The sequence below is a fragment of the Lethenteron reissneri genome, chromosome 5, assembly GCF_015708825.2.
Source record: "Lethenteron reissneri isolate LAM-NWPU_2019-01 chromosome 5, ASM1570882v1, whole genome shotgun sequence".
Taxonomy (NCBI): domain Eukaryota; kingdom Metazoa; phylum Chordata; class Hyperoartia; order Petromyzontiformes; family Petromyzontidae; genus Lethenteron; species Lethenteron reissneri.
In genome coordinates this window covers 7193881-7209537 of record NC_083783.1, presented here as the reverse complement: position 1 = coordinate 7209537, position 15657 = coordinate 7193881, and the positions used below count along the sequence as shown (strand labels likewise).

At 46.2% G+C, this 15657-nt stretch overlaps 1 protein-coding gene across 8 annotated transcripts in view; it reads right to left on the bottom strand.

Annotated features, from left to right (window-relative positions):
- Positions 1-15657, bottom strand: part of LOC133351870 (dystrophin-like) — a 325976-nt gene that overhangs the window by 223321 nt on the left and 86998 nt on the right. For 5 of the 8 annotated variants that reach the window (XM_061567468.1, XM_061567455.1, XM_061567476.1 and 2 more), the window contains exons 4-7: positions 13342-13574; positions 12452-12551; positions 7560-8167; positions 3172-3326 (exon numbers count right to left, since the gene is read on the bottom strand). In XM_061567468.1, coding sequence (XP_061423452.1) covers positions 3172-3326; positions 7560-8167; positions 12452-12551; positions 13342-13574 — 1096 coding nt within the window. Of the gene's footprint in view, positions 1-3171; positions 3327-7559; positions 8168-12451; positions 12552-13341; positions 13575-15657 lie in introns of those variants that run through there. The other 3 variants (XM_061567483.1, XR_009756234.1, XR_009756232.1) reach the window with 3 other exon arrangements.

The window sequence follows — 15657 nt, the reverse complement described above, 5'->3', positions numbered from 1 at the left end:
AAGCTGCAGTGAAAAATTACTGAAGGATACTCCTGCTGCAGCAGTAGAGCATTTAAAACAAAATTCTCTCTCTCTCTCTCGCTGCAGGTAGCCAAGGAGCTGCGATTCTTCACGGGTAAAATAACCGCAACGTCTGAACGTAGTCATCAAGTCTATGATGCAGCAGGTAATTAAATCCTCAATACAAATATAACAATACCTGGGGGCTGGTGCAATTCTTTTTGTAACTTTTTTTGATAATCGATGGTAACAACCGTCATTTTCCTTCTCTCCCTTCAGCCCTGGGTAGTAATTTTGGAATGAGCTCCGCTGATCGCTCGTGTGTGCGATTTCCTCTCTGGAAAGATCTCAACGGATACTTTACGTGAAGAGGTGAATTTTAGGGTTACTAGCAGAGGACGGTGACATACGTATATTGAGTACGGAGGTAGCGAGAGATGTACTACGTACGAATGTACGAAGGACACCGTCTCACCACCACTAATAGCCATACAGATTTGCGGGGCAAGTGCCATTCACGAGCACCGGTGAAAGCTGGCAAGGCGCACAACAGGCTAATGCGGCCAACACCACATTGGATCACCTTGGTTTATCACATTTGTACTCATTTGAGGCAGAGTTAACGCAGGAGAAGCTCAGGGCCGGTTCAAATATTCGTGACTGGTTGCTCATATTCTAGCTGGAATCGACCTCGAGTGGCAAGGTTCAAAGGGCATTGGGCTATTGCCACCACTCCCCGTGTCGTAATGTACTTAGACAGAGACAAAGATCCCCCATATAGCCTAAAGAAGACTGTGGGAGCAAGTGCTACTAGCGAGCACCTATGAAGACCAGCACGGCACACGAGGAGTGTGGGTAGGCAGAAGCATGCCTGGCCTTTGTCTCCCCATTGGCGATGTTTTACACACCACACCAAGTACTCATTAGAGTTCATAATCAACGTTTTTGGGTTTAGATCGCGTTATTTATAAATGTGTCGTAACCCTCCACCACCCGACACGGCCAATCAGTAAAAAAGTGTCACGTTGACAAAAGACAAATAGTTCACTGCTTTAGCCCACCGGTGTGTTGAAGCGTGAAACCACAACATTTACAATTTGAGTACGACGTTTCGCTGGTAATTGCATCCAGCATCATCGCTGGTAATTGCATCCAGCATCATAATTGCATCCAGCATCATAATTGCATCCAGCATCATGATGCTGGATGCAATTACCAGCGAAACGTCGTACTCAAATTGTAAATGTTGTGGTTTCACGCTTCAACACACCGGTGGGCTAAAGCAGTGAACTATTTGTCTTTTGTCAACGTGACACTTTTTTACTGATTGGCCGTGTCGGGTGGTGGAGGGTTACGACACATTTATAAATAACGCGATCTAAACCCAAAAACGTTGATTATGAATAATATTGGTCGCGAAAGCCTACGTGTTAAACTACTCATTAGAGGATGAATAGACCTAGGGGAGGCCCAGGACTGGTTCAGAGCCGATCGTCAGGTTCATAACACCGCATGCTAACTGCTACACGACTGCATACCACAGCAGCAGACACACACACACACGTTTACAATAGATAGTCTGTAGTGTCGCACGTACGGTGGAACAGTGGTGCCGTGGTTATCACACGCTGTGCGGTGAATTAAGTGACCTCAGTTCGAATGCCAGTCACGGCTAACATCTGTGGCGAGTATTTGCCGAACTGGTCCTAGGCCACCTCTCACCACCAACCGGTGAAGGTTGGTCAGTGCGGTGAAGTATGGTCAAACAACCCCCCCCACCCCGCCCGAACTGATGCGACAATGGGAAATCCTTGAAAGAAGAAGGGGTGTAAATTATTATAGTTAGCGGTGTACATTTATTTTCACGGAAATTTACAGCGGCGGAAAGGCATGTATGTATAGAACGAAAGATTCATAGCAGTGGGAAGCCCCATCAATGTTTCCAGACATGACTCAATAACAAGGCCGTCTATTCACATGTAGTTTTCAGCGAAAGTAGGGGCGCAAATTTCACTTACCAAGCACAGACAGAAATCGAATATAAAATTCTGCTTTCATTACCATGGGAGTGGCGGTTTTTTGGCTATAATTCATGTCACCTGACATTTAGTAACGTGCTTTGTACGCACCCACCCACGCACCCACCCACCCACGCACCCACCCACCCACGCACCCACCCACGCACCCACCCAAGCACCCACCGGAATATGGCATGATTACCTGTCTCTTCGCTGCAAAACCCATTTTCTTGCAACATTTTTTTTCCACCCTATTTATTTTCTTTAATCTGCCGCCCATACGATGCCACCAACGTGATCATGCAAATCTATAAAATAAACAAAAGGGCCTTCTGTTCATTTTTCACCAGCTCCAAGGAACTATGCCTGCGAGCACGTGTGTTTAAGTGGGGGAAAATACAGGAAAATGTAAAGTCACTTTTTCGCTGCAAAATTACTTTCGTTCGTGTTTGCATTACTGTTTTCAAACAACCAACCCTCAGAAACCCTGAGGGATGGTGTGGGTGGATATGGCCCGTTCCAGAAACTCGCGGTTTTTAATCTTGCAAGCCCACACTCTGGTTATTGGACACAATGGACATCTGTGCAAAAGAGCTGCATAGCTCAATGGATTCCTCCAATCGAAATAAAGATTTCGATCCTGACATTACCGCGGGTATATTAACCGTAAAATACTCGCGGGCATTCGGAAAGAGTAGGCTGTCTTCTTGGTTCTTTCGGTAAAGTCACGTAGAATGGAAATACTAAAATAATAAAAATAAAACATAATAAAAAAAATAGTGAGAATTATTTTATTATCTTTTATTTTTATTATTTTATTATTTCCATTCTACGTGACTTTACTGAAAGAACCAAGAAGATGAATCCCTGCAGTCACGAAAGCTTTAAATTGAAAAAGAGTAGGTTGTCGTTTGTGCCAGGGTGAAAATTTGACGAAAAAAAAATCATCTGCAAATTACTAAATTGGGATTACACATAGTAACCATCACCCCCTCTACTGGGGAAAGTAACGCAGACCATGTAGGCGAAACGTGGCACACCTTTGTCGTGACATCCCTTGCGTCACGAGAATGGCGCGGGAATACCAAAAACGCACACTATTATTATTATTACGACTGCTACGGGCTCACGTGCCCGGCTGGAGATCGCTCACCGTTGCACGAGGTGCTTGTTCCGCAACTCGAGGCCCGCCAGCTCTTGCAGGACGCTCGCCGTGTCGTCCATGGAGTAGTCCAGCTGGATCCGCTCGGCCTCGGCTCGCGCCGCGTCCAGCACTGACTGCCTCTCTTCCTGCTCCTGCATCAACGCCTGCTCGAGGGGGAGAGGCGGGTGGGCGGGCAGGGGTCGCAAAAACAGAAACAAACGAAGCAACTCTGAAAAGCCTCCGTCAAATTTACTACTGGAGGAAAGCCAGCAGTGGATCATCGGTTGTTGTGGTGGGCGGAGAGGGGGGCGGTGGTCGCAAAAACAGAAGCAAACGAAGCAACTCTGAAAAGCCTCCGTCAAATTTACTCCTGGAGGAAAGCCAGCAGTGGATCATCGGTTGTTGTGGTGGGTGGAGAGGGGGGGGGGGGTTGTTCTGGCCGTACACCCGTTAATGAATGCTTTATCGATTCTGAACGGGTTCACGTCACCCCCAAGAGCCACTAAAAGGCCCCGGCCACCATTCACTGCAATGCCACAAACATTTTAATAATTTAATCGCACTGCTATCCTGAATGATGGTAATCAAATCAGAGGGGTGGGGGTGGGGGTGAATCTTTCCATGCCCTACTGTTAATGAATAACATGTTCATAATGAGACAGCATTCCTCGATCCGCTGCTGGATGAAGGCCTCCTAATGCCTCAACAGTCATAGGGGCTTGTTTGATATACTTCACCACGCTGGTCAGTGCGGGTTATAGGTCGGTAATATCCCTCCTGCTATCCCCGTGGTCTTGAACTCCAATTCCCTCACCTATCCTTGGTGCCAACTCGCCACTCCTGTTCAAGTCCAGGCTCACGATGTCCTTGTGTTCCCCGCCAATGCCTCGCTCTCTCTTTCTCTCCATCACAGTGGTATGCTCACCCGTTTCCGTAAAACGTCTTGCATTGCAGCTTGCATATTTAGATACCGGACAAATCCACGTTGCCGCAAATCCTTTGCCAGGATGCACCGCTCTGCTGTTGGCTCACAGCCGCGTCCAACATTTTTTTTGTTCATATAAAAACCGGTCGCCTCGTAAAAAGAAAAGTGACGGAAAACTGCCGCCTGCACCGCCGCGGATGAAATCACCGGCTCGGGGCGACGATGGCCGCCGCGTTCCCAATGAAAAAGGCGAGGATTTCCATCAGAGCACAGCGCGGTTTTGATGACACAGCCGCAGGTCGTGATCAAGCCCCTCTGTTCTGTGCCGACCTTCGCCCCCTCCCCGTGTGCACGACACAAAATACTTAAAACGCGCGCCGCGCAAAATGCAACAAAGCGGCCGTTCCGGATTATCTTAATTATGAAAAATCGCGCGCGTGCGTGTGGCGTATTACAAAAATTCGTTTCCTGTGGCACACGGGACGATGAGTTGACCTGCCCTGCCGGGGCCGTGCGTAGCGGCGCCGCCCGGCACCGAATCCAGCGGCCCATCCTCGTAATTGAACGACGGTTATTTTCACACATGCCATTTGGATTAATTTAATTCTCCGCACTTTACGCCAGGTCCCGCTCGTAAATAACGAAATAAGCGGCGCGACTGCGTTGTCCTAGGTCGTGCGCAGACCGAGGTCAAAACCACAGTCGACTCCTGCCCCCCCCGTCCACCTACCCCTAAGGTCTCCCACATTAGGTTGGTTATACTTCCCCACTCCCGTCATCCTCTCCCTTGATGTGGTGTCCCTCGCTTGGTTGGGGCAGCAGCTGGGCGGGGGGGGGGGGGTGTGGAGGGTGCCATCTCCCCACTTTTTACCTTCCACCTCCTTTAAAATAGTCCAGTTGCATCGGAGACTGTCCCTCCCCCCCCCGAAAAATCTGACACCCCAGGGGGTCATGCGAGCCGCGCGGCGTGCTGTAAAAAAAAACAAATAAAAACTCCGGGGCTCGTGGGTTTGCTACGATGCAAAAAAAAACCTCCGCCACGGTGGACTGTCTGTGGGCAGGTGTGCTGCGACGTTCGTGATAGAGTGAAGACGTCGAAGAGGAGGATATTGGGATCGAATTTGCAAGACCGACCCCACGACCAAGGAAACTGACGGAGATTTGCGTCAATTGTTCATTTCTCCCGCGACTGCGTTCCGGATTTCTGCAATCGTCGTCGTGTCAAGAGATGAATTCGTCAAGATTCTGGCAGAGCAGCGCAAATCTTCATGTTAAGAGAACGGTCCATCGAGGGGAATATCGCAGGGTGACCCCTTGAAGTGAACTGTGGTCCACACGGTAGAGGAAATCACGTTCCCAACCCACTGAGCTACGCCAGCAAAGTTCACTGTATGACAGTCGAACCAAAATTCGATTCTCAGACCAGGAATTTAGCTAAATTCAGTGCATAACCACATTTTTATGTATTGTACAAACTCATTTGACGTTGGCAGCATTATAGGTAAAAACGTAAATAAGTAGAAATCCTCCGCATGTGTTTTTAGTTATTTGGGCTAATTAGCTTTCCAGATAATTCGAGACCAACTAAATGTGATGGTGTTTGTGTAAAGGCCTACTCTTTCATGAATAGTCATGGGATCTTTAACTTTCAATGGGAAACAGACCGTGCTTAATTTTGTTTATGATAAATACACCCTCGCTTGAACCTCTAACCTCTGGCACAAGTGGCAGAAGCCATACCACTTGGGCCTGCGTCACTGCCCAAACAATTAGAGTCGTTCTTACGATTGTGGTTCATCTAAAGATGCATTCCACCTTAATCCTACACAGTTTTCCAGAAGCCCTGCAAGCAAATCCAACTTAAATTGGCTTTATAACTATTGCTGAGAAGATACAAAAAATGGTATAAATATTAATGATTTAGCAGTACGCACCTTCCAAAGATTTACTAACCGTTTTGTCTATTCCATCCATGTCACGGCGGTAATTAGAGCCACCGTGTTGTGTAAAATCCCACTTTAAAAATTCGCTAAATTTTTATAATCATGAAATTGGTAATGGAATATATTTTACATAAATCCCGTCTTATGTTTATCAAGGGTGTTATTACAAAAATGCATTTTCTTAGTTCAAGCAAAAATCGGAAAATCTAATTACGGAGATAACCACCAAACAAAAAAATAACAAACCTAATTTTAAATTTCGATTTAAAGCTTTCGTGACTGCAGGGATTCATCTTCTTGGTTCTTTCGGTAAAGTCACGTAGAAGGGAAATAGTAAAATAATAAAAATAAAACATAATAAAATAATTCTCACGACGTTTCGGCCCCAACGCAAGCAGCCGTGAAGAACAGGGCTGTCGGAAAGACAGCGTCATTCAGACGCTGTCTTTCCGACAGACCTGTTCTTCACCTGAGGACGGCTGCTTGCGTTGTGGCCGAAACGTCGTAAGAATTATTTTATTATGTTTTATTTTTATTATTTTACTATTTCCCTTCTACGTGACTTTACCGAAAGAACCAAGAAGATGAAACCTAATTTTGTATTTCACAACAAACACAGGCAATTTCCAAGTTCATGGGTTTTGTAAAAATAAAACATTCGGAGCAAACGTTGTGGTAACATTGCTGTATAAATTAAGACCCCACGTGCATAAAAAGGGCAAATCCGCAATGTTAGCCGAGCGCTATAAATAAACATCACCTTGGTGTACGACTTTCCCTTCATGGTGAAACTTGCATAATGCAGGCGGGGGTCAGAATGGCAAACGCATCGTTACTAGGGGGTGGGGGGGGGGGCGTAGAATGATTCCACCACCCCACCCTCCCCCCCAGGGATGAGGTGATTTGTCACCACCGAGGGTCACCATTCAACTCAATAATGAAATTCCGTTTTGACCTCTCGGTGTACATAACCTGTTTTCCAGTTGTGTCCCTCCAACAAACATCTTCATTTTGCCGAGGAATATTTTTGCCAAACCTTTGTTTCCCACTCACATTTATCTCGAGCACAACTTTACAGCCTTCTAGAGATCCACAATCATCTCCCCTTACTCATTTCCATTGATTTATTATAATGGATGTGCAATCAGAAACTCTGAGATGGTTAATCATTTCCCCATTTATGTTTACATCTTTCTTTCTCTCGTTTAATATTCACAAAAAAACACGTTAAATGTCGCTGTGAATATCCGTGACAAGGGCATACCTCTTTCATTTCTTCTCATCTCTATCTGACCCAAAAGGCAGATATTTGCCTAAAACTCCTTCCATCCTGTCTGATCTTCATCCTTCTTATTAACGTCACTGTGTGAGCACATGCCTTCCAGTTCTCATCTTAACAACAGTTGCATAACCGATTCAAGTTCGCAAGGTTGGCTATGCACAGTGCGAAAGAAGTCCACCGAACACACAAGTCGACACGTGCAACGTGAACACAAAAACCGATGCATCGTTCCAGGCCCTATCCTTACCCTTTGCTCAAGCAGCTGCTTCTCGAGCACCACCACGAACTCCACGTCCTCCACCTCGGCACCAGTGCCAGGGGCGTGGTTCACCTCTCCCGGCCGAGTCACCGGCTCCAGCTCAGCCGAGGAATCCGAGTTGGGTCGGCTCCGTTGCTCCACGCCATTGCACGCCCCACCCGACCCCGGTGCCTCCAGCATCTCCTCCTTCTCCACGCTGACCTCTCCCGGCAGGTCAAAGTCACCCGGACTTCCTCCGCCGGGCTCTCCTATGGCGGTGGTGCTCGCGGCGAGCTCGCGGGGTGCAGCCGGTGCTTCGGCATCGCCGGTCGTCCCCCGACCTTCGTTGCCGGCGGTCGTCGTCGACGACTCGGCGTCCGGCCGCCGCTCCGGACACGGAGTCTCCGTCGACGCTCCGAGCAAGGTGCTCGAAGCGTCCGGCTGTCCCGGCCCTACGACGAGCAGAAGCTGCCGGGCCTCGGCTTCGTCCAGCAGCTGCTCGGCCTCGTGCTTCACCTCGTCCCAGAGGCTCGAATCGAGGAACATGGCCTGCAGCGTCTGCACACGGCGACTCAAGTCGGTTTCGGCCTGGCACAGGCCATCGCCGAGCCGTTCCACTGGATGCGCACACACGCAGAAAGAGAGAAAAAGCCTATGTTCAGTAATAGGAACGCGATGATGTATCATTTAATAGAATAAAATGCACAAACGTACGAGGACAACGATCCTCTATTCAGTGGTGGGAACTCAATGATGTACGATTCGGAATGTAATTTTGGAGAAGGCCCACTAATTATCCGACCACATTTGTGTCTAAGAATCCTCCACCACCCGACAAAGCCGAAAGTCATTTAACTGTGACGTGACCAAGCGTTTAACGTGCTAATTGTTATCGTTTTGGCTCACCGGTGAGTTAACGAACGAGTCTGACGACAAAATTTTGCGATTAGATAAATTTGTTCTCAGAATTTCAATTTCAAATTATGATTTTTATTGCCCGAGCAAACCTACATGGTGAAGCAACGATGCATTATTTCATTGAATAAAACACACGCCCATTCATTAAATAAATCGATTATTGCGCTTGGAATATATATTTATCAACTCATGTGCATAACAATTAGTCCCGTTCATCAAGTTAAATCCACATCATATGCAACCCTTACATTTAGGGTAACCAAGCAAATATAACGGTGCAAACGAGATGGAATAAACGAGAACAAATGGAAACGAAATGGTGAAAACGAGAGTCAGCATTACAAGTTATTGAATCAAGTCACCAAGGGTTGGCATTGCCTACATCAATCCTGGTCACCTTTGTCTCCCCAGTGCCTGGCCGTGAACAGATTGTTGGAAACCCATTAAAGTCACCCAAAGAGAAGCCACAGCTCTACCGGTTCCACAGGCCACTTCATCTGTGCTCAGGAATTGAACCCAGGAGAGGTTTGGATCACAGCGCATGCTCCCCACGTACGCACACCAAACACACGAGTGCGCAAACACACACGTGGCGTGCGTGCACACACACACGCACGTGCACCTTGCACAGTTCCCATAGTGGTTCGAAGAATTGAAAATTGGCCAATTTAATTCGTGTTTAAAGAAGCCAAATGACGTATGCATAGTTTAAGGCGTTGGTCTGCATTGAGAATAAAGCTGGTATTCAAAAATGACACTTGTGCGAACTTAGCAGGATGGAGCCTCATACATTGATTTTTTTTTCCACTTTAATCAACATTCAGATCTTTCACAGTTTAGAGTGAGTGGAAAAAAATCATGAGAATTTGCCTCATTCATAGTTTATGGTAATTTACGGCGCTTTGTCAATCCACTGCTGGAAAAATGCCCCCCCACCACCACCCCACACCATGACAGTCATGCGGGTTTGTTTGACCATACTTCCCCATGCTGGTCAGTGCAGTTTGGTGAAAGGGTGAGGAGGGGGGGGGGGACACAGGACCAGTTCAGATATTGCACGCCACGAATATCAGCCATGGTTTGGGAATTGAATTCCGAATTAAGAAATTAAGTTAAGTGCATTTAATGTTTTCCGTGCAGCCTTTAATGACTGGACTGAGAGCTAGCACTATTTACACTTGAGATCTCGGTTAAAATCACGGCTAAACTCTGTTACTGTACATCATTTAAACCCAGGATCTCATCAAAATGTTAACTAAAAAGAAATCTAGTCTTGTGATATGTATGCCGTGATATTTGCCGATGGAGCATCTCTGGTATAATAACGCAGCGAGATAGTTTGGTAGGAGAATACGCTGTGCCCTCTTGCGCCGGGGAGAAACGCACCAGAAATAATATATCAAGCTACAATCCTCGCACCAGCTGAATAATTGAACAGAGGGCAAAATAATATGAGCATTGGAGAGAGTGCGCTTTGTAGGGGGCCCTGTGTGCATCTGTCAAGTGATAGGATCCAATCGGCACCACAGAGCCTCAGTCAGCATCGCTCTTATCTGGCAGAGTTGTAATTCCTACATTCACTCGCAAACACAGCAGAGGAGTAGGGGGCTTGCGCATTTCAAGATTCAGCGATAAACGGGACACCCACCCTGCAGATGTCTCGGAGCAGGAGAGGGTTAAATACATACGCGGATACAACCATCGATTCTTTGCAACGTGCGACTCCATGCAAGTGTAGCGTCTTTCCGACAGCTCTGTTTCTTCACCCGAGGACGGCTGCTTGCGTTGTGGCCGAAACGTCGTGAGAATTTTATTATGTTTAATTTGTATTCTTTTATTATTTCCCTTCTACGTGACTTTACCGAAAGAACCAAGAATATGAATCCCTGCGGTCACGAAAGCTTTAAATCGAAATGTAGCGTCAGTGATTCTGAGACGAGGATTGTAGAGAGGCACCTTTCTGTATTGAACACACACGCTCTCGCCTGCACACTCTAGAGTCGCTAGCCTATACACAACGCGAGCCGTCTAACACCGACGGCGCTGACGGAGACAGCCAACAACTATCTAGCAGCGCAATGTCGGGCGAAGAGGGCAGCGACAATGACGACGATGGCGACGATGGCGACGAGACAACAGCAACGAAGAGATGATCCAATCCCAGAACGGGCAGCCTCGAGCTCCCACTCTCTGCCCCTTTTATGCTCCCAGCGCGGCCTGGCTCCGCCCTCCCGTCTCGAACCCACTAGCAGGTTCCAGGGGTTTCCAGATGGGGCCCCCCATGACCCTTGCCCCAGTTCCACCGCCCTGCCGACACAGCCGTGTGTATGCTCACCGGCACGTGTACCGTTTGTCCACCACAGTTGCCGCTGCTGGCCACTAGCTGGTGTTATTATACTACACAGGCATTACGAGGCGTGGGTGCTGCCGTGGTGGTAAAGGTCAACACGCGCTGGACTTGCAACCCAGACGTCCGTCGGTTCAAATGCCCGGCATGGAAGTTGAAACAATGGCGATTGGATTTTTTTTCTTGTCAATTCCCTCCACCTCTATCTACCCAGCAGTATGAACGGGTACGCTACAATTCGATGGGCAGATTGCGTGTGGCGGGGTCAAGTGTGAGTACTTCCTCCTCTTTAAAGAAGTATGGTCATCGTGGAGGAGAATGAAAATATACCCTCTCTAGAAGGAGCTCGCTCTCGAGCTCCTTCTGGTGGAAGACCTTCAGCCAGCAGTGGAATGAGCAAGTAATTGCAGGGCTGCACCTTTACCTAAACTTTTTTTTTTACATTTTTACCTTGAGCACAATAATAAATTGTAATTGATTCATCAATGGATCGGTTATTTGCTCATTTAATTTCAAGGCTTTTTAATGTTCACGGCCAATTGACCCCGAGATGGCGATAAAAGTTAACTTTGAGACAAACTCCACTCGCTGCGGGAATTGCCACTATGCGGCATATGTTGAGGAATCGCGTGCGAAATGGTTAATTGTGTTCCGCCGCGGTGAGCTTCACGCACCGCACGTTCGTCCGCGGACTTTGCGCCGTGAGTGCGCACATGCCGGCGTGTCTAAATTAATTACTCTGCTCGCTTCCTCCGCAATTTCAGCCGAGGAGCCTCTGTTTAAAATGCAAATCGGATTAATTTGTCACCGTAAATGCCGGGGCACGCTCAAGGTGTGCCGCCCCATGCATAATTGTGTTGCCGCTTCAGTGTCACAAACAACAACACGAAAAAACGCAGATGTCGGCGACGAGCAAGATGGTTCTACAAATGTCCTTCAACTTGACATCATGTGGACGACATGGGTCAAGCCGACCCGAGAAGATATGGTCCTTCAGCCTGAAGATGGCACACAACGTGACGCACTGCGTGCTCTGGTAATCAAACATAATTCCGAAGTCACCAGCGGCGGCAGCTCTTGCCAGGAATGTAAGTGGCTTGCTGTTGCTTTGGCCAGTGTTGCTTTATGGGGAATATTCTCGAAGCCGACGGGATAAGATGAGCAATCGATGTAAAGTGTTGAGGGGAAGGCTGCCACGGTTGCTTGCATCGGGGTGTGAAAACGGGAGCCAAAAACGTTTTTGAGAACAAAGGAAAATTGCCACCTTCCTTGGCATTAAACACAAAATTAACAACATTTCATTTTAAGTCACCAAGCGACTTTCAGAAAACAAATGGTGTCCGTGCGAAAATGCCCATCATCCTCTGACCGAACAAACACGGCCAACACTTACGCCATCTGCACAGAAAATCACAACGGCAATGTTTTCACCGCGTACCACCACGCCTATCCAATTCATTTGATGGCAAAAGGTGAACAGGGGGTCGGTGTTTCTGGGATAAAAAAAAAATCACACGCAGACGCATGGCTCCCTTGAAAGTGATCTCTCTTAATGCCCCGCAGTAAAAATTCTGCGCAGATAAACAGAAGAGGCAGCGACTGTGAGGTTAACGCCAGGAAACACTTTGATACAAACCGTTGGAGCAGAGACGTGATGGCCCAGCGCGGATTTTCTCAACTGATGTCATGACCTCATAAAACTGCGGCCGTTTGAGGTTCAGATCACGCATAACAGTCTGCCAGGAAACACGCACACACGCACAAATACACACGATGATGGAAGTCAACCATCAAAACACTCAAGTTTTATTTACCGAGATATTTTTTTTTATTCTACAAATGCCCGAATTTGCATACACATGAAATGTAGCAAGTAGACCATACGTATTTGGTTTTGGCTCCACGCCAATGCAAATGTTATACCACAGAAACATTTCGAGACTGAGATGAGAAGAAAGTCTGTACGCTGCGCTAACATTCAGCTTGTGCAGGTGTAACAACGCATTGACTCGCCGATTTATAAAATCGACTCCGAAGCTCACGATTAAGGTTATGCTTCATGTCATGGGTTTCACGCATCAACCCGCAGCCAGTTTGGTGGCCACTGCATTCAGCAAAATTTTTGAACTGGATAACGACACTAAACTGCGATGACACTTCATCGAATTGCCCCCCGGGGAGGTTGAACCGTCATACTCCTGATGTCACTTACACAGGTGTGCCCGCTGTAGTTGCATATTTAGTGTTACTTTCATTGCAGGGCAGGGCAGCAAAATTCACTGTTGCACCATGCTATGTTTCCTGTGTTTATGCTCCCTGCTTCAACCAACTCACACTTAACCCGCACGACATGGGGAGGGCCTTTAATCCAGTAGCAGATTTCTAAAAGGGCCGTAAGCATGTTTTAATTGACAAGTGAATGACTATATTGAGTGCATTCTGGTATGCATATGTATCTCCTTTATGAATATTTATGTATTGGGCACAAGCCAATGTAATGAATGTGTACATTCGATGTTATTTTACCTTTAGCTTTTTAATCTCTCTGTTTATGTCATCGACGTCGCCAAAGGTCACGGGTTGTGGTGTCAATCTTTTCTCGAGCTCAGCCAACCAATCAGAGAGCCCTGCAACGCGCGCTTGGAATTCTGGGAAGGCATCATCCTGGCATGTTGCAAGATGGTGGTGCTGCTCAACGACTGGCCGGCTTTTCACAGACACTGGCGTCGCAGAAACCCTCGCGATGTCCATCGAAGGCCCTTAAAACACAAGACGATTGTAATATTAAACGTAACACCTCTGACATCTCGATTTAAAGCTTTCGTGACTGCCGGGATTCATCTTCTTGGTTCTTTCGGTAAAGTCACGTAGAAGGGAAATAATAAAATTATAAAAATAAAAATAATAAACTCATTCTCACGACGTTTTGGCCACAATGCAAGCAGCCGTCCTCAGGTGAAGAACAGGTCTGTCGGAAAGACAGCGTCATTCAGACACTGTCTTTCCGACAGACCTGTTCTTCACCTATGACATCGTTCCTAAACGTGGTCCACTCGAAAAACAATGGAACAACAGCTGGAAAATGCACAAAGACGCATGGAGAGACGCACACTTGGAATAAGAGAGAAACGTACAGTCGAACACGTGAATAGTTCACTGTGACGAAAAGTTAGTGGGCTTGAGCAGGGCCTGAAGAATGTGTCCGAAAGAACATTTCTATATCTTCTTGGTTCTTTCGGTAAAGTCACGTAGAAGGATAATAATAAAATATTTTCCTTCTACGTGACTTTACCGAAAGAACCAAGGTAAAGTCACGTAGAAGGAAAATAATAAAATATTTTTCCTTCTAAATAATAAAATATTTTCCTTCTACGTGACTTTACTGAAAGAACCAAGAAGATGAATCCCTGCAGTCACGAAAGCTTTAAATCGAAATGTAACATTTCTATATATATCAACTACTTGGCATATACTAACACAACAGGCCCTGATCCAGCCATGGACTGATGATGTTAAATGATCAAATATTATATTATATGGTTATTTCAGTAAAGTCACGTAGATAGAAAAAATTATAATAAAAAAGAAAGTGATTAAAAATATCACGACGTTTCGATCGCAACACAAGCGGTCGTCATCAAGAACAGGGAGGTTAGCCTCTGAGGGCAAGCTGTTTATAAAGATTTAGAGATGGGCGGGGCAGCTAATGTTAATGTAGGAGAGGGCTCCGACACCGGCAGTAGGTCTACACCAATCAAAGCATTGCACCTCGCTCCACACACCAACACTTCTGACAGTGGAGGTTGACCCAAAGTGGTTGACATCATCTTTCCAATGATTGCTGAGCTTATAAGCATCCTCTCGGTTGATATTGTGTCTGTAAATACGGATGGCTTCATGAACGAATCTTTGTTGATAGCCAGTAGGCTTGCAAAGTACCATCGTCTTAGAGAAATCAATTTCGTGTGAGCCAGTTGCATTAAAATAATGATCAGCCACGGCAGAAGTATTGGTCCTGCCGTGTTTCAAATCTGCCTCATGCTCACGAACACGGTCCGAGACATGTTGCTTAGTTTCCCCAAGGTAACTGCTGCCGCAGATACAGCTTAGTTTGTAGACGCTGGGATATTGCATGTCAGGAATCTTTTCCTTCACAGATGGGATCAGATCACGAATTATATATACTGTGTTAAATCGGACCTGGATCTTGTGTTTGTTAATGATTATGGAAATATTTTTGGTTATCCCTGCTATGTATGGCAAGGTGGTTTTGATTGGATCCTCAGATGGCTCCTTTCTCACGGTTGGGGTGATGGCTTTAATCACTTTATTTTTATTTTTATCTACCTACGTGAGTATACAGAAAGAACCATAGAATATGAATTCCTGCAGTCACGAAAGTTAAGTCAAAATTTGATCAAATATTAGTTTAATTAAACGTCAGTAAGTAATTAACAGATTGCTTTGAATTAGCATGGTATTATAGTTTCCCGAATTCAAATTGAATAAACATAGACTAGTGCAAATTCGCAACGTTTACCTCCATATTTGCATATTAGTGAGTGAATGCCACCGAGCATAATGCAGCGTAAAACTCTTTATCGGGAACTTTAATGTGAAAGTAAACTAATGCAGACACGCTTTTGTATTTTTTTATATATGTAAAAGTTGAAATATTCAGCGTCTTTGATTATTAAACCTTCACTTTACAAGTAATATCCCACTCAGAACTTGTCATAGCCGAAGCTTATGTTTGCCACAGGAAGATAAATCACACTTCGTGCCACTGGGCGAGCAATGCTTGACTCTACACGCCCCCAATATAACGTAATCCTAATCATG